The sequence below is a fragment of the Oncorhynchus mykiss genome, chromosome 6 (genome assembly GCF_013265735.2).
Source record: "Oncorhynchus mykiss isolate Arlee chromosome 6, USDA_OmykA_1.1, whole genome shotgun sequence".
NCBI classification, from domain to species: Eukaryota; Metazoa; Chordata; class Actinopteri; order Salmoniformes; family Salmonidae; genus Oncorhynchus; species Oncorhynchus mykiss.
In genome coordinates this window covers 87241006-87264434 of record NC_048570.1, presented here as the reverse complement: position 1 = coordinate 87264434, position 23429 = coordinate 87241006, and the positions used below count along the sequence as shown (strand labels likewise).

General features: G+C 44.4%; 2 protein-coding genes across 7 annotated transcripts in view; both read left to right on the top strand.

Annotated features, from left to right (window-relative positions):
* The window catches only part of LOC110506202 (zinc finger protein 609-like), a 95998-nt gene extending 95160 nt beyond the window's left edge, over nucleotides 1–838 (top strand). For all 3 annotated transcript variants that reach the window (XM_036981381.1, XM_036981380.1, XM_036981379.1), the window contains one exon: nucleotides 381–838. The gene's annotated coding sequence lies outside the window, so the exon portion shown is untranslated. The remainder of the gene's footprint in view (nucleotides 1–380) is intronic.
* A 5074-nt stretch (nucleotides 839–5912) lies between these two features.
* LOC110514547 (GRAM domain-containing protein 2A) overlaps nucleotides 5913–23429 on the top strand; it is a 33840-nt gene continuing 16323 nt past the window's right edge. The window contains exons 1-3 of one of the 4 annotated variants that reach the window (XM_036981375.1): nucleotides 5913–6180; nucleotides 13433–13546; nucleotides 22733–22784. In XM_036981375.1, coding sequence (XP_036837270.1) covers nucleotides 6062–6180; nucleotides 13433–13546; nucleotides 22733–22784 — 285 coding nt within the window. In that variant the 5' untranslated portion in view covers nucleotides 5913–6061. Of the gene's footprint in view, nucleotides 6181–7357; nucleotides 7627–9619; nucleotides 9906–13432; nucleotides 13547–22732; nucleotides 22785–23429 lie in introns of those variants that run through there. The other 3 variants (XM_036981378.1, XM_036981377.1, XM_036981376.1) reach the window with 3 other exon arrangements.

The following is a 23429-nucleotide window of genomic DNA, read 5'->3' as shown; positions in this document are numbered from 1 at the left end:
GGGTAATCTACGTGTCATTATAGTGGGTAATCTATGTGTCATTATATTGGGTAATCTACGTGTCATTATAGTGGGTAATCTACGTGTCATTATAGTGGGTAATCTACGTGTCATTATAGTGGGTAATCTACGTGTCATTATAGTGGGTAATCTACGTGTCATTATAGTGGGTAATCTATGTCATTATAGTGGGTAATCTATGTGTCATTATAGTGGGTAATCTGTGTGTCATTATAGTGGGTAATCTATGTGTCATTATAGTGGGTAATCTGTGTGTCATTATAGTGGGTAATCTACGTGTCATTATATTGGGTAATCTATGTGTCTTGAACATGGTTTTGAACTTGAATTTAGCCAACCATTTTCTGTCATTTCCACAGGGAGACGTGACCGACACCTCGCCACCCTGCAAAGATTCATGTGACTGGCTCACATGAGGAAGCCCTGGGCTCCGAGTCCATTTTAGACATCAGTTGAATGGTGTTTCTATATTTTTAGTTCTCTGCCTGAATGTCCGGCAGATTCTTTTTTTCTTCTTCTCCTAGCAGCATCTTTTTCCCTCGTTTCCCCTCCTGCCCCACCGTGGACTGGGACTGACCTCATCCAAGGTTCAAAGCCATCACTGTCTGCCCATGTGCACACCTCCGCTGATATCTATTGGTCTTTGCACTGTTGATGAACGAACACATGCAAAAGTAGACCAATTGACTGCCTGAAAAGCTGAAAAGGGGTTCTGACTGCATAGTTTTTTTTAGTCCCATGCAGAACGGGGCTGGGTGGCTGGGGGGGATGATGGGGGAGGGGTCAAACTAAAATAAAGACTGACAAAACTAAACAAGTGAATCATGTTGAAATGTTTGAACTTGCTGTTGTTGGCCTGTTGTACCCAGTGTGCCAGTATATCCTGACAATTGTCATTAGTAGGTTTACTGTGTGTGGTGAAAGGACGCTTGAGGAGAGAGGCTCAACCTCCTCAGACTTCTATAGGCGTTGAAGGGTTTGTTTTCTCGTCCCTCAACCAGCCATTTGCTCGCTAAACACCTCTTGGTTCACTTTTCAGGGATAGACATAATTATTGTGTGAAGGGAACACACTCACCTCAATACAGTTCATGTTTTGTGTTTTCTTGACATTTGCATTGTTCATTTCACGGCATGAGTGACTTTTCTTTCAGTTAACTTGATTCCTCCCCACTTCCCAATCCATCCTTTAATGTGTTTTCGATACGCCAGTCTCACTTCACCCTTTCCATACACTGAATCAACCAAATCACACAAATACCGTGGCTCACTCTGATCAATATTGCACTGACTGATGGACAGTTGTAACCATGGTTTCTGTTCAGAAGTGTAGAGCTGTTTGTTACCTCAGAACACTGGGGATCATCTACTGAAGAGGTCGGCCATTTTCACCTGTCAGCCTACAGTACCTTACTGGTCCTTCAATCGGCACAGCAAATGGACCAGCTCGTTATCCTGTCAATTTCCATGGAGGAAGAATCAAACAACTGATTGCAGAGGATGAGGAAAGATGCACAATGTAAAGTCAAGGCATAACCAGGGCGGAGCGATGCCCGGCTAGACAACACACAACCAACCACGCACATCTAGCTGCTAGCTCATAGCGACCCCATCCCGTCAGCAACACCATTGGTGTGGGCAGCGCTTCACTCCTATATATCCTTGGCTTAGCAACCCTTCCCCCGTGTTACAGTAGTGCAGCACTGAGACAATGGGGGAGTCCCAGTAGATTCAACCAAGCCTGGCCAATGTCTGGCACTCCTATCACTGGGTGGCCCTTCAGGTGACAACTGCCAGAGACTGTTACATGGTCACATTACAGCTGGGCTCCCCTCAGTAGAGGGACATCACCTCACTCTCTGCCACTCACCTCATTCAACCCCCTCTCTCTGCCCCTCACCTCATTCAACCCCCTCTCTCTGCCACTCACCTCATTCAACTCCCACTCTCTCAGACCAGTGGAGCTTGTAGGGGTTCTGGAGATGAGGGGAGAGTGTAGTCTCTCAGACCAGTGGGGCACTAGGGGTTTTGGAGATGAGGGGGGGTGTAGTCAGACCAGTGGGGCACTAGGGGTTTTGGAGATGAGGGGGGAGTGTCGTCTCTCAGACCAGTGGGGCACTAGGGGTTTTGGAGATGAGGGGGGAGTGTCGTGTCTCAGACCAGTGGGGCACTAGGTGTTTTGGAGATGAGGGGGGGAGTGTCGTCTCTCAGACCAGTGGGGCACTAGGTGTTTTGGAGATGAGGGGGGAGTGTCGTCTCTCAGACCAGTGGGGCACTAGGGGTTTTGGAGATGAGGGGGGAGTGTCGTCTCTCAGACCAGTGGGGCACTAGGTGTTTTGGAGATGAGGGTGGAGTGTAGTCTCTCAGACCAGTGGGGCACTAGGGGTTTTGGAGATGAGGGGGGAGTGTCGTCTCAGACCAGTGGGGCACTAGGGGTTTTGGAGATGAGGGGGGGAGTGTCGTCTCTCAGACCGGTGGGGCACTAGGTGTTTTGGAGATGAGGGGGGAGTGTCATCTCAGACCAGTGGGGCACTAGGTGTTTTGGAGATGGGGGGGGGGAGTGTCGTCTCTCAGACCAGTGGGGCACTAGGGGTTTTGGAGATGAGGGGGGGGAGTGTCGTCTCTCAGACCAGTGGGGCACTAGGTGTTTTGGAGATGAGGGGGGGAGTGTCGTCTCTCAGACCAGTGGGGCACTAGGTGTTTTAGAGATGAGGGGGGAGTGTCGTCTCTCAGACCAGTGGAGCACTAGGTGTTTTGGAGATGAGGGGGGAGTGTCGTCTCTCAGACCAGTGGGGCACTAGGGGTTTTGGAGATGAGGGGGGAGTGTCGTCTCTCAGACCAGTGGGGCACTAGGTGTTTTGGAGATGAGGGGGTGTTAATCAAAGGTTATTTAAAAACAGTCACAGTGATCTTAGATTTGTTCTTTACCTGTTTATTTATTCAAGAACCCTTTTTGGATGTTGTCTGGATTGAAGCATGGATGAACTCTTGAGTTGAGAAGCTTAATTTAACCTTTGTGCCCATTTAAGCAAGTAGCCATGAAATGATGCCTCCGTAGTGGGATACAGCACTTAAAACACAACACAATGTCCTCCCCTCCACTAATGTAGACGCTGCAAAAAGACTCCTTTCCTATTCACACAAAGTAGTCGCTATACAATGTATAGAAAAGGCTTCATGTGGTGCGTGAGCTGGAGTCGTTGAGAGTGAAGCTAAACCAGTCATTAAAAGTCAAAGATGTATATTTATTTTTTCTATTTTCAGGGAGGGGTACTTGCGCTATACAAACAAGGCTTGTTGACAGTCTGCCCTGTAAGAAACTGTGGAATGTTCCAGAAGTCAACATACTGCTGGCCAGAACATTATCACGATTGTCAGGTAGCTTTTTTTTTATTTTAAATTTTGTTCAGTATTGAAGTACATATATACACCTGGATTTCACTAACTTGAACCTGCTAGCTTGGTGGTGTAACCCCTTGTTAAGGACTAGGACAGTTAACATATTAGTCTCATTGTGTTGCTAGTTTCTTGTCCTATAGGGCAGTTAACATATTAGTCTCATTGTGTTGCTAGTTTCTTGTCCTATAGGACAGTTAACATATTAGTCTCATTGTGTTGCTAGTTTCTTGTCCTATAGGACTAGGACAGTTAACATATTAGTCTCATTGTGTTGCTAGTTTCTTGTCCTATAGGACAGTTAACATATTAGTCTCATTGTGTTGCTAGTTTCTTGTCCAATAGGACAGTTAACATATTAGTATCATTGTGTTGCTAGTTTCTTGTCCTATAGGACAGTTAACATATTAGTATCATTGTGTTGCTAGTTTCTTGTCCTATAGGACTAGGACAGTTAACATATTAGTCTCATTGTGTTGCTAGTTTCTTGTCCTATAGGACAGTTAACATATTAGTCTCATTGTGTTGCTAGTTTCTTGTCCTATAGGACTAGGACAGTTAACATATTAGTCTCATTGTGTTGCTAGTTTCTTGTCCTATAGGACAGTTAACATATTAGTCTCATTGTGTTGCTAGTTTCTTGTCCTATAGGACAGTTAACATATTAGTCTCATTGTGTTGCTAGTTTCTTGTCCTATAGGACTAGGACAGTTAACATATTAGTCTCATTGTGTTGCTAGTTTCTTGTCCTATAGGACTAGGACAGTTAACATATTAGTCTCATTGTGTTGCTAGTTTCTTGTCCACAAGTGTCATGGTTCATAAATGGAATGGTGTTGCGACCTGTATATCTGAATGTGACAGTGTGTTGAGATGTCCTGTACAACTAATATCCAATAGAAATATAGACCGCTGTGACGTTGTATGACGCATCAGTGGATTGTCATTTCTACATGTCCCAAGCAGAATGGCTTTCCACTATACTGGAGGAAGAGACCAGTGCATTGCTCCAAAGGACAGAGATTTAGACTTGGTAGTAGGTTGAATAAGAATCGTATTGCCTTGGGGGTATGATAAAGCCACACAAGCAAGTACTTACTATCCAGCAACTTAAAGGAAAAAGCTCTTGATTTTGTCTTGTTATTTTTGGAGGGCATCCTTTCTTTGTTAACTACTCTTTGATTAGTTGTTTTTTTGTTCTCCAGAACGGCAGTTGCTTCAGTTGTCTCAATTGGTGCTTATAAAAACATCCTTTATCCCTGGGAACAAAGACACTCTTTCCTACTTCTTAAATTACCAGATCATGTCTTGTCTCCCTCCTCACCTTCCTCACGGGCCCTCTCGTCTCCCTCCTCACCGGCCCTCTCGTCTCCCTCCTCACCTTCCTCACGGGCCCTCTCGTGTCACTCAAAACCCTCAAAGTATCAGTCACTGGTACTTGCAAGGATGTTTACAACGGTTTTCATTTCTATGGTTGAGCCCCGTCTCCTGTGGTCTCACCCCTTCCCTCCCTCTTCTCCTTCATCCTCCCCTTCAGGAGTTTATGTAAAGTGTGCATTACCACCACGGTTCTTTTTTATACAATACTGTAACTTGCCTTTGTACATTTGGGCGAAAAATAAATCTTTTTATGAGACAATCATATCTGTCATGTCTGACTGGCTTGCTTTATTCAGTCATAAGGGGTTGGAAGTGGACAATCGAAATGATAGCTATTGCATATGTTGAAAAATTTTGTTTATCAAATGCATGTCAATGCTTCTTAACTTGAATGTCAATAATTGACAAACTTATGTTAATATGATCAAATATATGAAGATATGATACTGTGGTTCAACAGTAGTGTGTTGACTTGGCACTGTTTCTCAACCTCCGGTTCCAGGACCAGCACCGGCCCCTGGGATGTTGCCGATTGGTCCTTTACAGGGATGTATTAAAGCAATGAGCTAAAATAACCATTAGAGGGTGGTGTTCCCAAATAATGATGAGAAGTGGGCTATTATGCAAATTGTCTATATAGAATTTCATAATACGCACCGGTAACATAAGCCTCCATTGACCTAAACAGGCAATTTACTAAAACTTACCTCAAAGTCAAATATGAGGCTTAGTACAAAGAACATAACATTTGAGAACATTTTCATCATCGATCACCACTTCATTGCACCTTTTGGTAAACCTTTCAAATGTGTAGTTTGTCTTAATGGCTGCTGAACCAGCCCAGCCAACAGTTAGGATATTTTCCTAAATACCCCCCCACCCCACCCCCAAGTCCCTTCTCCCCATCCAGGGTGCTCCGCGTGCAACAACGTGATGATTCTGCTGCAACAGCGGGGGAGAGATTATGCAAGGATGATTTTGTTCAGTGTAAATGTGAAATCTGATTATCTCCTGTGTTCTCAGTGGGGGAGGGAGAGTGTAAGGTCTAGGGGGGGGGGGGGGGGTGAGCGGGGTTAGCTAGAGGAGAGAGGGTGGAGATGTGCTGAGGCAATGGCTTTTACAGCAGGCGCCTGGGAGTAGGAGGAGCAGGGTAGAGACTCACTGGCAGGGACGACGTGGGGACGCGGTACGGCACGGTAGTACGCAGCGGAGGCTCCTCTTGCTCTGCGACGTCAAGGGCACGGTGGCCGACAGCACAGGGGTTAATGGGATGCACTATCTACGCAGCCAGCCCTGAGGCCCTGCCAGGCGACGAGGCCACAGGCCGGGACCACCGACACCACCACCGACCCCATGGTCCCTGCAACCAGAAGATACCAGCCAGGTCAGTCAGCCCTGTTACCTGTTCACTTTCTTTGGCGAGGCAATACTTAGGTCGGTTTCTCAGACCCAGATTAAGATCATTCCTGGACTAAAAACCACTCTAGTCCAGTAGTAGCCATATTTTGGGTTGAAGAAACCGTCCTGTACAGTCCAAACATAAGGAACAACGGTGGGATTTCTCCTAGTGTGGAGGTTTGTGTAATGACTTCCTTGAACTGAGATACAACTTCTATTTACTGATGTGACTTTTCCCTTGAACCTCAGAGCTGTGGAACATCCACCTTCTACACTACTAGTAAAGGTCTATGCTAGCCTCTTCTCTACGTTTATTAGTATGCTCACAGCACGCAGGCAGGTGTTGTGTATTCACAGTGTAAACTGTGTCTGTCCTCTACGTTGACTTTATTCACCCCTGACGTTGTTCCATGATTAATAGAGCTCAAGGGGGTGAGTGTGAGTGTGCATCCTCAGAGTGGCAACAGAAAGGTTCAAGGATATCAGAGACTCATGTGTTCTGGTAGTCAGTTAGCCTATAAGTACTGGTAGGAGTACATTGAATAGAAGGAATACAGTAACAATATGAAACTGGTGCAGGAAATAATATTAGCAGGATGGAGAGTAAAAGAAAGTCATGGTTGTGATGGTATGGCGTTCCTTAGAGGATGGAAATGCTAGTAGCAGGGTTTTCAGCACCACAGATCTTTGCACAGTTTCCTCCCTGCACAAGCTAAATAACACCAATATGCAGTGTTATTTAAAATAACTTTAGGACTGTGACAGACCAAATACAGCTATATTTGGGGGGGCCTTAGGCCTACTCAGGAAAATGATTTGGCATTTTATTGATGTATAATTTATTCAACTCAGACATGGGTTTATCAGTTGTATTACCATATAAAGTCTGAATCAACTTCATATAACAATTATAAACATCTTACTTGAAAAGGCTACTGTGGTAGGCCTAATGTGATTTGCTTACACCACTCAGTAAGGTGAAAAGGTGCAGTTACGTTCTGCCTTGGACTATAACAAAATAGAGATTTAAATTGCATTCGGTTGTATCATTACGATTAGTACAAGCGAGCGTAATCACACGATTAGGTTATTTTAAATCCGTTGATCAAAGCATTACTAAACCGTGAATGACACAGCGGTGGCGTATTCTCAACCAACCTCACGGATTCCCTGCGCAACAAGATGACAAGCGGCCAGTGCTTCTTGTCTCGCCGCATGTCTCTTTGCTTCAAATTTGGTCATTTTTCGCAATTCTAATTTTTTTCCCCCATGGATATTTCGCTATAGCTACTTTACACCATGTGAAGCTGTGGCTGGTACCAATTCAACCTTGTGGAGGACATGACAGTTACTTCGGCTGAATAAAGTAAGACGACTGGCCTACCTGTGCAGCGGTACGTTGCGGAAGGTTATTCGTAAAGACAAAGATTGCGTGAGTTGACAGTCTCGCTCATCTCTAGAGTTTGTCGTCTATATTTTATTGACAGTTGTCAAACGCATAAGTTGTTTATAATGAATCTAGGCCCTAATGTAAGTACCTCAGATGTATGAAGTAGGGCAGGCTGTATAAGGAGGTTATTAGTCTAGTTTCTAAATCCCGCCAATAACCATGATTGTATACCTTATACTTTATCACAGCCTACAGGCATATAACTGTATAAAAATGATCAGATTTATTTTATTTATCACATTTTAGCCTCTATACTTTTCAATGAGTGACATTCCTACAATATATTTGTTTCTGAAAATTATTTGAAGCTCGCATTTGTTGACAAAGGATCAAAAAACTGTGAACAATGTAGGTACAGTATGCTACTTTTTTACAATACGTTTTTTGGTTAAAATAAGGGTAGACATTAATACTAATGCCATTTGCGTATTTAAGTCATATTATTCAAACACCAAGGGGTTATATCTAATTAGTTGTGGAAATCTTAGACTATGTGGTTTAAATCTAAGCGTCAGTGACGACTGGTCGACGCTTGTTTGCTGTAGACAGTAGTCTACCCAATCAGAGCCATTTGAATGGGCGCAAGTGATGTCACCCTCTACACACACACACACGCTTGCTTGAAAGGAGCCCTCAATGTAGCTCCTTTTGAAATTCAAATTATTTTTATTTCCTGTAAGGGAACTTTGTGTGGTGACGAATTGTTCAAGACACATCAACATAGAACATTAAAACATGTAGGCTACAGTACACATGCAAGCAGATGTGTCAAACAAAACCTGTTGCAAAGGATCTGGCCTTGCAGTACAAGTCCATCCTGTCTCTGATTCTGTAGAGTAACTGTTAAACTCACAAACAGGATATTGACTCATATTGTCATCTTGTTTATCTTGTAGGGAGAGAACAGGTCCAGAGAACCGGTCCAGGATGCCTATATAGTCTACAGTCTCCGCTTGTAGTGTAGCAGTGTGGATACGGTATCTCACAGACCAAAGTCCTTCTTTGTGTTATGGTTTCATAGACAACTACCTGCATCACAATTTGCCTGATTTTAGTCCATATGTAGGCAACAGGTACAAATATGGACTAGCCTTCATAACTAATAATAATGGAGGCTACAGATGTATTAGCGATTAGGCCATATCAGGACCACAATATGACATAACCCAGCTGCAGCCAATTATGCAAAGCATGCCTTTCTCAGATGCAGGTGGTAGCTAAAGTACTCAGGCCCCTATTAAATCCAACTCCACTTCCTCCCTTACCTTCACTGAGCTCAACTGTAATTAATAGGCCACCTGACTGCAGGCGTTCAGCTTGAACAAGCCCTTTGGTTTGCACAGCTGTGGTGAACCATGAGAGAGGAGAAATAGTTGATCACATTCTGTGTTCTTTTTTAATACATGCTCTTATGGATAATTTATTGACCATGGTTTGGCTTAGACTTCAATTTGTCCTGCCATTGCTGACTCTTGTAAGCGTCAGCTGTTCTGGAATAAGATAGCTGAGATTGATAATGATCCTTGTTGAGGCCTGCCTCTCTCAGCCCCGTCTGACCCTATAGTAAAGTGACACCACCAGACACTATCTGCGATCAAGAGGGAGCAGCGCATCACAGCCTCTTCGGGTGTGAGGGGCCACAGAGAGAGTGTGAGACTTGGAGGTATAGGGTTCCACTGACTGCTTACGAAGTATATTGGTCAACATTAACAGAAGATGGATGATATGAATGGCTTCATCATCAATGAAATATGACATGATCTGGACAGTATGTATCACTATACTGTATTGTGTAATTAGATATCATGATATACTGGATTATAGAGGTTGTTGTATTGTTTTGGCTCATTGCAACTTCTACCTGGAACGTCATTGACCTTGACAGCCTATAGCCTCCGTTAGATTAGACTGTGTCCATGACTCACACCTGTTTGTTTGCTTTCCCCGTCTCTCTAGAGAAGACCACGAGGTGAAGGAGAAATGGTGTGATGCACCTTTAACAGTAGAGGTCCTAGAAACTGCAGCTAGCTTAACTAGATTAGAGTTAATTCGATTGGAGGACGTCTTGTGATGGCTCTGTAGATGTGCCCTAATCAGCAGGAAGACAAGGAGGAGGAGAGGGATGAAGGCTCACATTTTAACATTCATATATGGACAATGGTGTGGCCTTTGTCACTGTTATAAGCCAAGTCAGAGTGAGAGTACTCCATACAAGGAGCCAAGAGGTCCGTTTGGATTCGTATTCCACAGATCGTTTTCTTGTAAGTATTCCAAACTAGTTAAACATCTCAGATCATCATTGCTTGGTGTCTCAACCACACAAACCATTTTTTGTTTGCATAACTTGGTGCCATTTTTCATGTTGTTTCTGGTCATTCTGTTATAACCGAAGTTGACATTGACAAGAACTTCCATAGCTTGTGATGCGTTGGCTACCATCTCTTGAACAACATTTTCAGGTTGTGTTTGTGCCTCATTCACAGAACACAGAGACTTGGTCCACAGAAAAGTCTGCACTCTGTAACTTAAGGTAAAGGGCTCCTCCCACCACTCTGTAACTTAAGGTAAAGGGCTCCTCCCACCACTCTGTAACTTAAGGTAAAGGGCTCCCCCCACCACTCTGCCCCACTGTTAAATCAGACCAAGTCTGCACTCTGTAACTTAAGGGAATGGGCTCCTCCCACCACTCTGTAACTTAAGGGAATGGGCTCCTCCCACCACTCTGTAACTTAAGGGAATGGGCTCCCCCCACCACTCTGCCCCACTGTTAAATCAGACCAAGTCTGCACTCTGTAACTTAAGGGAATGGGCTCCTCCCACCACTCTGTAACTTAAGGGAATGGGCTCCCCCCACCACTCTGTAACTTAAGGGAAAGGATTCTGCCCCACTGTTAAATCAGACCAAGTCTGCACTCTGTAACTTAAGGGAAAGGGCTCCCCCCACCACTCTGCCCCACTGTTAAATCAGACCAAGTCTGCACTCTGTAACTTAAGGTAAAGGGCTCCCCCCACCACTCTGCAACTTAAGGTAAAGGGCTCCCCCCACCACTCTGCCCCACTGTTAAATCAGACCAAGTCTGCACTCTGTAACTTAAGGGAAAGGGCTCCTCCCACCACTCTGTAACTTAAGGGAAAGGGCTCCTCCCACCACTCTGTAACTTAAGGGAAAGGGCTCCCCCCACCACTCTGTAACTTAAGGGAAAGGGCTCCTCCCACCCCTCTGCCCCACTGTTAAATCAGACCAAGTCTGCACTCTGTAACTTAAGGGAAAGGGCTCCCCCCACCACTCTGCCCCACTGTTAAATCAGACCAAGTCTGCACTCTGTAACTTAAGGGAAAGGGCTCCTCCCACCACTCTGTAACTTAAGGGAAAGGGCTCCTCCCACCACTCTGTAACTTAAGGGAAAGGGCTCCCCCCACCACTCTGTAACTTAAGGGAAAGGGCTCCTCCCACCCCTCTGCCCCACTGTTAAATCAGACCAAGTCTGCACTCTGTAACTTAAGGGAATGGGCTCCTCCCACCACTCTGTAACTTAAGGGAAAGGGCTCCTCCCACCACTCTGTAACTTAAGAGAATGGGCTCCTCCCACCACTCTGTAACTTAAGGGAAAGGGCTCCTCCCACCACTCTGCCCCACTGTTAAATCAGACCAAGTCTGCACTCTGCAACTTAAGGGAAAGAGCTCCCCCCACCACTCTGCCCCACTGTTAAATCAGACCAAGTCTGCACTCTGCAACTTAAGGGAAAGAGCTCCCCCCCACCACTCTGCCCCACTGTTAAATCAGACCAAGAATTGCACTCTGTAACTTAAGGTAAAGGGCTCCCCCCACCACTCTGCCCCACTGTTAAATCAGACCAAGTCTGCACTCTGTAACTTAAGGTAAAGGGCTCCCCCCACCACTCGGCCCCACTGTTAAATCAGACCAAGTCTGCACTCTGTAACTTAAGGGAAAGAGCTCCCCCCCACCACTCTGCCCCACTGTTAAATCAGACCAAGAGTTGCACTCTGTAACTTAAGGGAAAGGGCTCCCCCCACCACTCTGCCCCACTGTTAAATCAGACCAAGTCTGCACTCTGCAATTTAAGGTAAAGGGCTCCTCCCACCCCTCTGCCCCACTGTTAAATCAGACCAAGAGTTGCACTCTGTAACTTAAGGGAAAGGGCTCCCCCCACCACTCTGCCCCACTGTTAAATCAGACCAAGTCTGCACTCTGCAACTTAAGGTAAAGGGCTCCCCCCACCACTCTGCCCCACTGTTAAATCAGACCAAGTCTGCACTCTGCAACTTAAGGGAAAGAGCTCCCCCCCACCACTCTGCCCCACTGTTAAATCAGACCAAGAGTTGCACTCTGTAACTTAAGGGAAAGGGCTCCCCCCACCACTCTGCCCCACTGTTAAATCAGACCAAGTCTGCACTCTGCAACTTAAGGTAAAGGGCTCCCCCCACCACTCTGCCCCACTGTTAAATCAGACCAAGTCTGCACTCTGCAACTTAAGGGAAAGAGCTCCCCCCCACCACTCTGCCCCACTGTTAAATCAGACCAAGTCTGCACTCTGTAACTTAAGGGAAAGGGCTCCCCCCACCACTCTGTAACTTAAGGGAATGGGCTCCTCCCACCACTCTGTAACTTAAGGGAATGGGCTCCCCCCACCACTCTGCCCCACTGTTAAATCAGACCAAGTCTGCACTCTGCAATTTAAGGTAAAGGGCTCCCCCCACCACTCTGCCCCACTGTTAAATCAGACCAAGTCTGCACAAGTCAGGGCCTCCAGTTCTGCTGTCCTGATGACTTTCTGTTTGTCCAATTGAAAACAACGAGTCACACAAAGACGTGACAAAATGTCTCTTGATCTTCTGACTGTTCAGGGAATGGAGGGGTTTAATAGGGTATTATGGGTAAACAATATCCACGCCAACGGGTCGTAGAATTTGGTGACATTTTCTGGGAATGATGATACCCAGCCCTGAAGTTGCTCCCTCTCGGCCAGTGAAGGTTTTAAGAGGATTAAAGATGTCTTTAGGTAAAGAGGGGTTTAAGATGATCCCTCTCATATTCCCCAATGTGGAGCTATGATTAATTACTTTACTTTTCTCCCATCTGCATTTATTCTAAAAAAAGTTAGCTTCTGTTTCATGACTTTTCATTTACCATAGACACCTGTTTGCAGCTGGAATAGTTGAATACAGCAACCATTAACTTATTGTTCACCAGCCTCATCTACTTTGACTGGCCAGCTACAGTTCATTGGTTATGGACAGGGTGGGGGGATTTCTGTGGGAACCATTGAACTAGGACCTTCCGCAACAGGAAGAGGCTTTTTCGTACAGAGAAGTCATTGGTTCAGATGGAATGAACCAGGCCAATTAGAGATAATAAGCAGGAAACTCAGCATGTGATAAATGGCCGGACTGAGTCAGGGGTTTTCCAGAAAACACAAAGCTATTATCAGTCAGTCACACCTGTGATTATACAGAGGATGTGGTAACTACTGCCTTTCTCCCAAAAGGGTCACGGTATCATCCAGTGTACGTACGTGTGTGTGAGTTAGTGGAATGGTGTGCACATGTGTGTTTGAAGAGCACAAGTGGTTGCTCGACAGTGTGCATGAAAGAGCATGAGAAAGTCACCCAGGCCCTGTGCACAGCTTCATTAACCTGTGTTTATTCGCTTGTATATTGATGTAGAATTTGCATGAATGGGTGTGTCCACGCATCAATATGAGCTGTGTTAGAATACGACACATGAACCTGTGGATAACTGATGACAGCTCAACTCTGTGTGTTCAGGCCCAACATCATGACGGAACACCAGGAGCAGAATGAAGAGGGAGTCCTCATCTCAACACAGGACCTGGAGACCTCAAAACACCAGGATACTCAAGGAGGCCATCCACAATTCAGGTAGGTAACATGTACACACACACTTTTTTAAAGGATCTTTATCTATATACAGACAGGTCCTCTGTATAGACTATTAGACACAGACAGACAGGTCCTCTGTATAGACTATTACACACAGACAGACAGGTCCACTGTATAGACTATTACACACAGACAGACAGGTCCTCTGTATAGACTATTACACACAGACAGACAGGTCCTCTGTATAGACTATTACACACAGACAGACAGGTCCTCTGTATAGACTATTACACACAGACAGACAGGTCCTCTGTATAGACTATTACACACAGACAGACAGGTCCTCTGTATAGACTATTACACACAGACAGACAGGTCCACTGTATAGACTATTACACACAGACAGACAGGTCCTCTGTATAGACTATTAGACACAGACAGACAGGTCCTCTGTATAGACTATTTCACACAGACAGACAGGTCCTCTGTATAGACTATTTCACACAGACAGACAGGTCCTCTGTATAGACTATTTCACACAGACAGACAGGTCCTCTGTATAGACTATTTCACACAGACAGACAGGTCCTCTGTATAGACTATTTCACACAGACAGACAGGTCCTCTGTATAGACTATTTCACACACGCAGCCAGACAGGTCCTCTGTATAGACTATTTCACACAAGCAGACAGACAGACAGGTCCTCTGTAAAGACTATTTCACACAAGCAGCCAGACAGACAGGTCCTCTGTATAGACTATTAACACAAGCAGCCAGACAGACAGGTCCTCTGTATAGACTATTTCACACAAGCAGCCAGACAGACAGGTCCTCTGTATAGACTATTAACACAAGCAGCCAGACAACCCTTCAGGCTTAATGTTGTCTGAATCCGCTTTTGTCTCTTACATTCCTGCTACGGTGGGTTACGAGACGGCTACGTGAGGAAAGCTACAGTCTGGGGGTGGATAGGTCACGGTGGTGTCACCTGACTCCACGTCACGGTGGTGTCACCTGACTCCACGTCACGGTGGTGTCACCTGACTCCACGTCACGGTGGTGTCACCTGACTCCACGTCACGGTGGTGTCACCTGACTCCACGTCACGGTGGTGTTGTAACCTGACTCCACGTCACGGTGGTGTTGTAACCTGACTCCACGTCACGGTGGTGTTGTAACCTGACTCCACATCACGGTGGTGTCACCTGACTCCACGTCACGGTGGTGTCACCTGACTACACGTCACGGTGGTGTTACCTGACTCCACATCACGGTGGTGTAACCTGACTCCACATCACGGTGGTGGTGTAACCTGACTCCTCGTCACGGTGGTGGTGTAACCTGACTCCACATCACGGTGGTGTCACTTGACTCCACGTCACGGTGGTGGTGTAACCTGACTCCACGTCACAGTGGTGGTGTAACCTGACTCCACGTCACAGTGGTGGTGTAACCTGACTCCACGTCACAGTGGTGGTGTAACCTGACTCCACGTCACGGTGGTGTTGTAACCTGACTCCTCGTCACGGTGGTGGTGTAACCTGACTCCTCGTCACGGTGGTGGTGTAACCTGACTCCACGTCACGGTGGTGGTGTAACCTGACTCCTCGTCACGGTGGTGGTGTCACCTGACTCCATGTGGCGTTGACAGGTTGTACTCTAGAGTCCCAAATGCCACACCCTATTCACTATATTGCTATGGGACTCTGGTCTAAAGGAGTGCACTATATAGGGAATAGGATGCTCTAACTGTGGAGCTGTTGGGGCTTATATAACCAGGATCTAAGGCAGGAAGGGCATTCTAATCCTGGTGAAGCTGTCCTGGGATGGGATTTAGCAGGGTAGGCTACTGCAGTGTGTTGTGACTGTGATGTGTTCTCTCTGTCATTGACTAGTGGGTGGGAACTCTGAACTGTGTTGTTCATGGGTGTGTCTCATTGGTCTACAGTGGATTTATTTTCATGGGTGCGTCTCATTGGTTTACAGTGGATTTATTTTCATGGGTGTTTCTCTGGTCTACAGTGGATTTATTTTCATGGGTGGGTCTCATTGGTCTACAGTGGATTTATTTTCATGGGTGCGTCTCATTGGTCTACAGTGGATTTATTTTCATGGGTGCGTCTCATTGGTCTACAGTGGATTTATTTTCATGGGTGCGTCTCATTGGTCTACAGTGGATTTATTTTCATGGGTGCGTCTCATTGGTCTACAGTGGATTTATTTTCCTTATTTTGTTTCCTTCATGAATTGATGGGAAAGAAAATGGCTGGCCAGTGTCCACCATGTTGCGTCACCTTTCCTATGGTTTTAGATGAATGCAGACGCTAGGTTTCTGTCCTAAAGGTGATAGTTCAGCCAAATTACAAATGGAAAGGTGATTGTTCAAGTAAATATCAGAACGACACAGAGGTATGTTATGGCATTGACCTCACAGTGCTCGTTGTCCCATTTTCTCTTTTCTTCAGCTGAATTATTGACAGTGAATCTGTCTTTGTCTGCCTGAGGGAGGTATTCCCTTTCTAATGTATCATTCCTCAGGCTTGTAATTAGCTATGCCATTCAGCGCCGCAGCCAAGGACACTTTGAGACACAGATATACACACACTGTAGCCATGGTTACACCTTCCACTTCTCACAGGAAGATAAACAACGCTCCTGCAGAAATCAATGTCCTGTTTTATTTTCAACCTGATGACTAAGGTACAGGTAAGACAGGGGAAATATATGTTTGATAGATTTTGAACTGTTGGACTCTGCTGGGCTTGAATATTGTTATTCAGATTAGTCTTGGTATCTTTATGTCTTCAAATATCTAAACGTTGTATTCCAGTAGTTTACTGCAGGGAGATGGATGAAAAGAACAGGAGAGAGGATGTATTCCAGTAGTTTACTGCAGGGAGATGGATGAAAAGAACAGGAGAGAGGATGTATTCCAGTAGTTTACTGCAGGGAGAGGGAGATGGATGAAAAGAACAGCAGAGAGGATGTATTCCAGTAGTTTACTGCAGGGAGAGGGAGATGGATGAAAAGAACAGGAGAGAGGATGTATTCTAGTAGTTTACTGCAGGGAGATGGATGAAAAGAACAGGAGAGAGGATGTATTCCAGTAGTTTACTGCAGGGAGATGGATGAAAATAACAGGAGAGAGGATGTATTCCAGTAGTTTACTGCAGGGAGATGGATGAAAATAACAGGAGAGAGGATGTATTCCAGTAGTTTACTGCAGGGAGAGGGAGATGGATGAAAAGAACAGGAGAGAGGATGTATTCCAGTAGTTGACTGCAGGGAGATGGATGAAAAGAACAGGAGAGAGGATGTATTCCAGTAGTTTACTGCAGGGAGAGGGAGATGGATGAAAAGAACAGGAGAGAGGATGTATTCCAGTAGTTGACTGCAGGGAGATGGATGAAAAGAACAGGAGAGAGGATGTATTCCAGTAGTTGACTGCAGGGAGATGGATGAAAAGAACAGGAGAGAGGATGTATTCCAGTAGTTTACTGCAGGGAGATGGATGAAAAGAACAGGAGAGAGGATGTATTCCAGTAGTTTACTGCAGGGAGATGGATGAAAATAACAGGAGAGAGGATGTATTCCAGTAGTTTACTGCAGGGAGATGGATGAAAAGAACAGGAGAGAGGATGTATTCCAGTAGTTGACTGCAGGGAGATGGATGAAAAGAACAGGAGAGAGGATGTATTCCAGTAGTTGACTGCAGGGAGATGGATGAAAAGAACAGGAGATAGGATGTATTCCAGTAGTTTACTGCAGGGAGAGGGAGATGGAGGAAAAGAACAGGAGAGAGGATGTATTCCAGTAGTTTACTGCAGGGAGATGGATGAAAAGAACAGGAGAGAGGATGTATTCCAGTAGTTTACTGCAGGGAGATGGAGATGGATGAAAATAACAGGAGATAGGATGTATTCCAGTAGTTGACTACAGGGAGATGGATGAAAAGAACAGGAGAGAGGATGTATTCCAGTAGTTTACTGCAGGGAGATGGATGAAAAGAACAGGAGAGAGGATGTATTCCAGTAGTTGACTGCAGGGAGATGGATGAAAAGAACAGGAGAGAGGATGTATTCCAGTAGTTTACTGCAGGGAGATGGATGAAAAGAACAGGAGAGAGGATGTATTCCAGTAGTTGACTGCAGGGAGATGGATGAAAAGAACAGGAGAGAGGATGTATTCCAGTAGTTTGCTGCAGGGAGATGGATGAAAAGAACAGGAGAGAGGATGTATTCCAGTAGTTTACTGCAGGGAGAGGGAGATGGATGAAAAAAACAGGAGATAGGATGTATTCCAGTAGTTGACTGCAGGGAGATGGATGAAAAGAACAGGAGAGAGGATGTATTCCAGTAGTTTACTGCAGGGAGATGGATGAAAAGAACAGGAGAGAGGATGTATTCCAGTAGTTGACAGCAGGGAGATGGATGAAAAGAACAGGAGAGAGGATGTATTCCAGTTGTTGACAGCAGGGATTTGGATGAAAAGAACAGGAGAGAGGATGTATTCCAGTAGTTTACTGCAGGGAGATGGATGAAAAGAACAGGAGAGAGGATGTATTCCAGTAGTTTACTGCAGGGAGATGGATGAAAAGAACAGGAGAGAGGATGTATTCTAGTAGTTTACTGCAGGGAGATGGATGAAAAGAACAGGAGAGAGGATGTATTCCAGTAGTTTACTGCAGGGAGATGGATGAAAAGAACAGGAGAGAGGATGTATTCCAGTAGTTTACTGCAGGGAGATGGATGAAAAGAACAGGAGAGAGGATGTATTCCAGTAGTTGACTGCAGGGAGATGGATGAAAAGAACAGGAGAGAGGATGTATTCTAGTAGTTGACTGCAGGGAGATGGATGAAAAGAACAGGAGAGAGGATGTATTCTAGTAGTTTACTGCAGGGAGATGGATGAAAAGAACAGGAGAGAGGATGTATTCCAGTAGTTTACTGCAGGGAGAGGGAGATGGATGAAAAGAACAGGAGAGAGGATGTATTCCAGTAGTTTACTGCAGGGAGATGGATGAAAAGAACAGGAGAGAGGATGTATTCTAGTAGTTTACTGCAGGGAGATGGATGAAAAGAACAGGAGAGAGGATGTATTCCAGTAGTTTACTGCAGGGAGATGGATGAAAAGAACAGGAGAGAGGATGTATTCCAGTAGTTTACTGCAGGGAGATGGATGAAAAGAACAGGAGAGAGGATGTATTCTAGTAGTTGACTGCAGGGAGATGGATGAAAAGAACAGGAGAGAGGATGTATTCCAGTAGTTTACTGCAGGGAGATGGATGAAAAGAACAGGAGAGAGGATGTATTCTAGTAGTTTACTGCAGGGAGATGGATGAAAAGAACAGGAGAGAGGATGTATTCCAGTAGTTTACTGCAGGGAGATGGATGAAAAGAACAGGAGAGAGGATGTATTCCAGTAGTTTACTGCAGGGAGAGGGAGATGGATGAAAAGAACAGGAGAGAGGATGTATTCTAGTAGTTTACTGCAGGGAGATGGATGAAAAGAACAGGAGAGAGGATGTATTCCAGTAGTTTACTGCAGGGAGATGGATGAAAAGAACAGGAGAGAGGATGTATTCTAGTAGTTGACTGCAGGGAGATGGATGAAAAGAACAGGAGAGAGGATGTATTCTAGTAGTTTACTGCAGGGAGATGGATGAAAAGAACAGGAGAGAGGATGTATTCTAGTAGTTTACTGCAGGGAGATGGATGAAAAGAACAGGAGAGAGGATGTATTCCAGTAGTTTACTGCAGGGAGAGGGAGATGGATGAAAAGAACAGGAGAGAGGATGTATTCCAGTAGTTTACTGCAGGGAGATGGATGAAAAGAACAGGAGAGAGGATGTATTCCAGTAGTTTACTGCAGGGAGATGGATGAAAAGAACAGGAGAGAGGATGTATTCCAGTAGTTTACTGCAGGGAGAGGGAGATGGATGAAAAGAACAGGAGAGAGGATGTATTCCTGTAGTTTACTGCAGGGAGAGGGAGATGGATGAAAAGAACAGGAGAGAGGATGTATTCCAGTAGTTTACTGCAGGGAGATGGATGAAAAGAACAGGAGAGAGGATGTATTCCAGTAGTTTACTGCAGGGAGATGGATGAAAAGAACAGGAGAGAGGATGTATTCCAGTAGTTTACTGCAGGGAGAGGGAGATGGATGAAAAGAACAGGAGAGAGGATGTATTCCTGTAGTTTACTGCAGGGAGAGGGAGATGGATGAAAAGAACAGGAGAGAGGATGTATTCCAGTAGTTTACTGCAGGGAGATGGATGAAAAGAACAGGAGAGACAGAAACAGAACACAGTGCCTGTGTTTTTCAATAACCATGCTTCCCTCCACCTGGGAACAGGACCAGCTGTTATTTATAGCCAGCCTCCAACAGGCAGGCAGGCAGGCAGAGGGACAAACTGTAGCCAACAACTCACCCACCTCTCTAATATGGTGCCTACCCACTACAGATATCAGCTTTGTTGTTCAAGGTAATAAACGTGTTGCCACTACTCTTAGCACCTGTTGATGACAATAAATATCTAGAGGAGTGGAGCAAGCATATTGTCTATACTTTTGTCTAAACATTTTAGAACCTTTTTATAAACATTAAATCATTACAACATTGTAATAAAGAATAGATATAGCCTTGCTAAATGTTATCCATGGAAGATAAATACAGGCATTCTCTGTTGACTAGAGGATTATATGAGTGAGGCAGAGCTCTGTCCCAAGAGGAGACATGAAAACCCCCAGCTATCCTCCACAGGGTTGCTAAGATCCTCCGTTTACTGCAGATGCTTATAGAATGAAAACATGGCCTTTTCCTCAAACACCCTTTCCAGAGAGAGAGAGAGAAAAAGAGAGCGAGACCTTTATCTGTTATTTTTATGTGTCTCTAGTCAGCAACTGACTAGAAAATCTCTCCATTGGATCAAATCAAAAACTTATCCTAAAGACAAAACCGGTCAACAATGCAGCCCAGTTGACCAGGGTTGTGCACATCCATACTCAACCTCTACAGTACTTGTGCAACAGACTGCCTACTGATTTTATCTTGCAGCAGGCGATGGTCTCACTAGCCCCGGGGACATGAGGCCCCTTTCCTCTCACAGCCGTGGTGCTCAGCTGCAAGCAGGATCTATTTTCTCTCCTCACAAACCCCACAGGATGTCTCAACACCTCTCAACTCTCCCTGCTGCTCAACTAGAATGAACCAGCAGAATCAACTAGAATGAACCAGCAGAATCAACTAGAATGAACCAGCAGAATCAACTAGAATGAACCAGCAGAATCAACTAGAATGAACCAGCAGAATCAACTAGAATGAACCGGCAGAAGCAACTGAATGAACCAGCAGAAGCAACTAGAATGATGTTGACATGTAAACTATATATTGTCTCCAATGTTTATTGATAACATTCATAAATTTGCACTATGAGCACTTGTCTCTCAGATATTGTTACAGTTGATTATTCATCTCATATGCATACGTATATACTGTACTCTATATCATCGACTGTATCCTTATGTAATACATGTATCACTAGCCACTTTAAACTATGCCACTTTGTTTACATACTCATCTCATTTGTACATACTGTACTCGATACCATCTACTGTATCTTGCCTATGCTGCTCTGTACCATCACTCATTCATATATCCTTATGTACATATTCTTTATCCCCTTACACTGTGTACAAGACAGTAGTTTTGGAATTGTTAGTTAGATTACTTGTTGGTTATTACTGCATTGTCGGAACTAGAAGCACAAGCATTTCGCTACACTCGCATTAACATCTGCTAACCATGTGTATGTGACAAATAAAATTTGATTTGATTTGATTTGTTGGTTAGCTAGCGAATATTAGCCATATTAGCATAGACATGACATCAGTCAAAACACCTCCTAATAAAACATGGTATCAAGAACAAGATAAAACGAGCTGAAATGAGCCACCTATGATTCCCCATATGACAGCTTCTTGTCATTGTTGCTAGTTATCTGGCCATCCCGAATCACAACAACACAGACTTCTTGACGCAAGCCGAAGTCTACGCTCCTTCGTTGGTGATTGGTCAATAGTAGGGTTCTTCAATAAGGTCTTTGATGTCATTCAATGAGAGACGGCTCATTTTCAATGTGCACCAAACATCTTAGATGTTAAATTTCGCGACGTAGATCTCCTTGGCAAAACGAATGACAGATTTCTTGAGTTATCTTAGATTCATTTGGACTATTTTGAGGAAGTGTATACTAGCAGTACTATTGTCGTATTTATTTTTTCAAGAGAAGGCCTTTTAAGGGAGTATGCGGGCACACTGGTTTGTTTTGGGAAGCCGAACTGAAGCATGCTGACGCCTCTATCTCTCTCATTCAATTTCAATTTAAGGGCTTTATTGGCATGGGGAACAAATGTAAACATTGCCAACGCAAGTGAAGTAGATAATAAACAAAAGTAAATAAACAATACAAATGTACAGTAAACATTACACTCCCAAAAGTTCCTAAACAATAAAGACATTTCAAATGCCATATTATGTGTGAATAGTTAAAGTACAAAAGGGAAAATAAATCAACATAAATATGGATTGTATTTACAGTGTGTGTTTGCTTGCTTGCAAACATGTTTGTGCTTGTACTCATGCTTGCCGGTCAGATGTACGAAAGTGTGTGTGTGTGTGTGTGTGTGTGTGTGTGTGTGGGAGGCACTGAGTTTGCATAATGTAACTAGTCAGCCCAGTTTTATAAAAGCACATTCACCTCCCTTTATGTGTGTTTGTGTGGTCGCGTAGTGTTTGTTTCTGTTTGATTGAGTGAGATACCATTTGTCTGCCGTCACGTTTGCTTCCCTTCTCTACAGTCCTGCACATGTTTTGTCTGGTAGCCGACCCTGAACCATGCCGACATTACTGTCATAGACAGCAGACAAATATACACTACTACTGTTTGATTTGATGCCGAGGTCAGAGTTCACAGATTACAGTTGGATCAGATTATAGTTGAAATGTCTCACTATTCTCCAACAAGATTAAGATCAAACAAATGATCCAGTAGGAGTTAATGAGATCAATACAATCGCTGTGGACCAGTGGAAAAGCTTAATCACCATGAGATTCACCATAGTGTTGAGTCTATGTCTCTAAACAAACAGGCACTGGCCTGATATATTAAAACACCAGCAGATGTCTTCTTTTCACACTATTTCCTTCATCATTTCCTTCACAGGTTGATTGACGACCTATCATATGAAGATGTGAAGAAATGCTACAGGGGTTCGGTGAGTAGCAGGTTTCCTCTCTAATGTATTGTAGATCATGTCTGTACCTTATTGATTTTGCATCTTGCCTAACAAAGATAAGCCAATTACAGCCGAGTTGGATGCAGGCCAAGTCAATTGTCGATTTCCTATAAGAGTTAAATGATACACTTTATATTGGTTGACCTTTACCTCACATATTTACTGCACATTCTGGAATGAAGTTCCTTTGACCTTTTTATGCACAATTCATCTGCACAGAGTGATTTTAAGACTTGTGTGGCAGTGATCCCTGTCATTGTTTGCCTTTAGGAGTGGTCCTTTGAGGAGTTTCCTGGTGTTGAGGGTGACCGAGGCTAAGATACAATTTAAACGAGGCATTGTGATCCTGAAATACAAACATGTATTAGATCTGTCTATAGACTTAGACCGATCAAGGTTTGATAGTAGCCTTGAGACTCTATTAAGCATCCCACCTCGCTAATCCAGCCCCAACAACTGATTATCTCCAGCCATTCAGATGTAGTACCGCTGATTTGATTGTGTTCTTCAGGCTCAGAACTCAACGGTTATTCAATAGGTGAGGAGGTTATCCATTAACTCAAACACACTCTCTTTTGGCGAGATCAGCAGGCCATCAGGCCAGATTAAAGGAACTGTACCGTA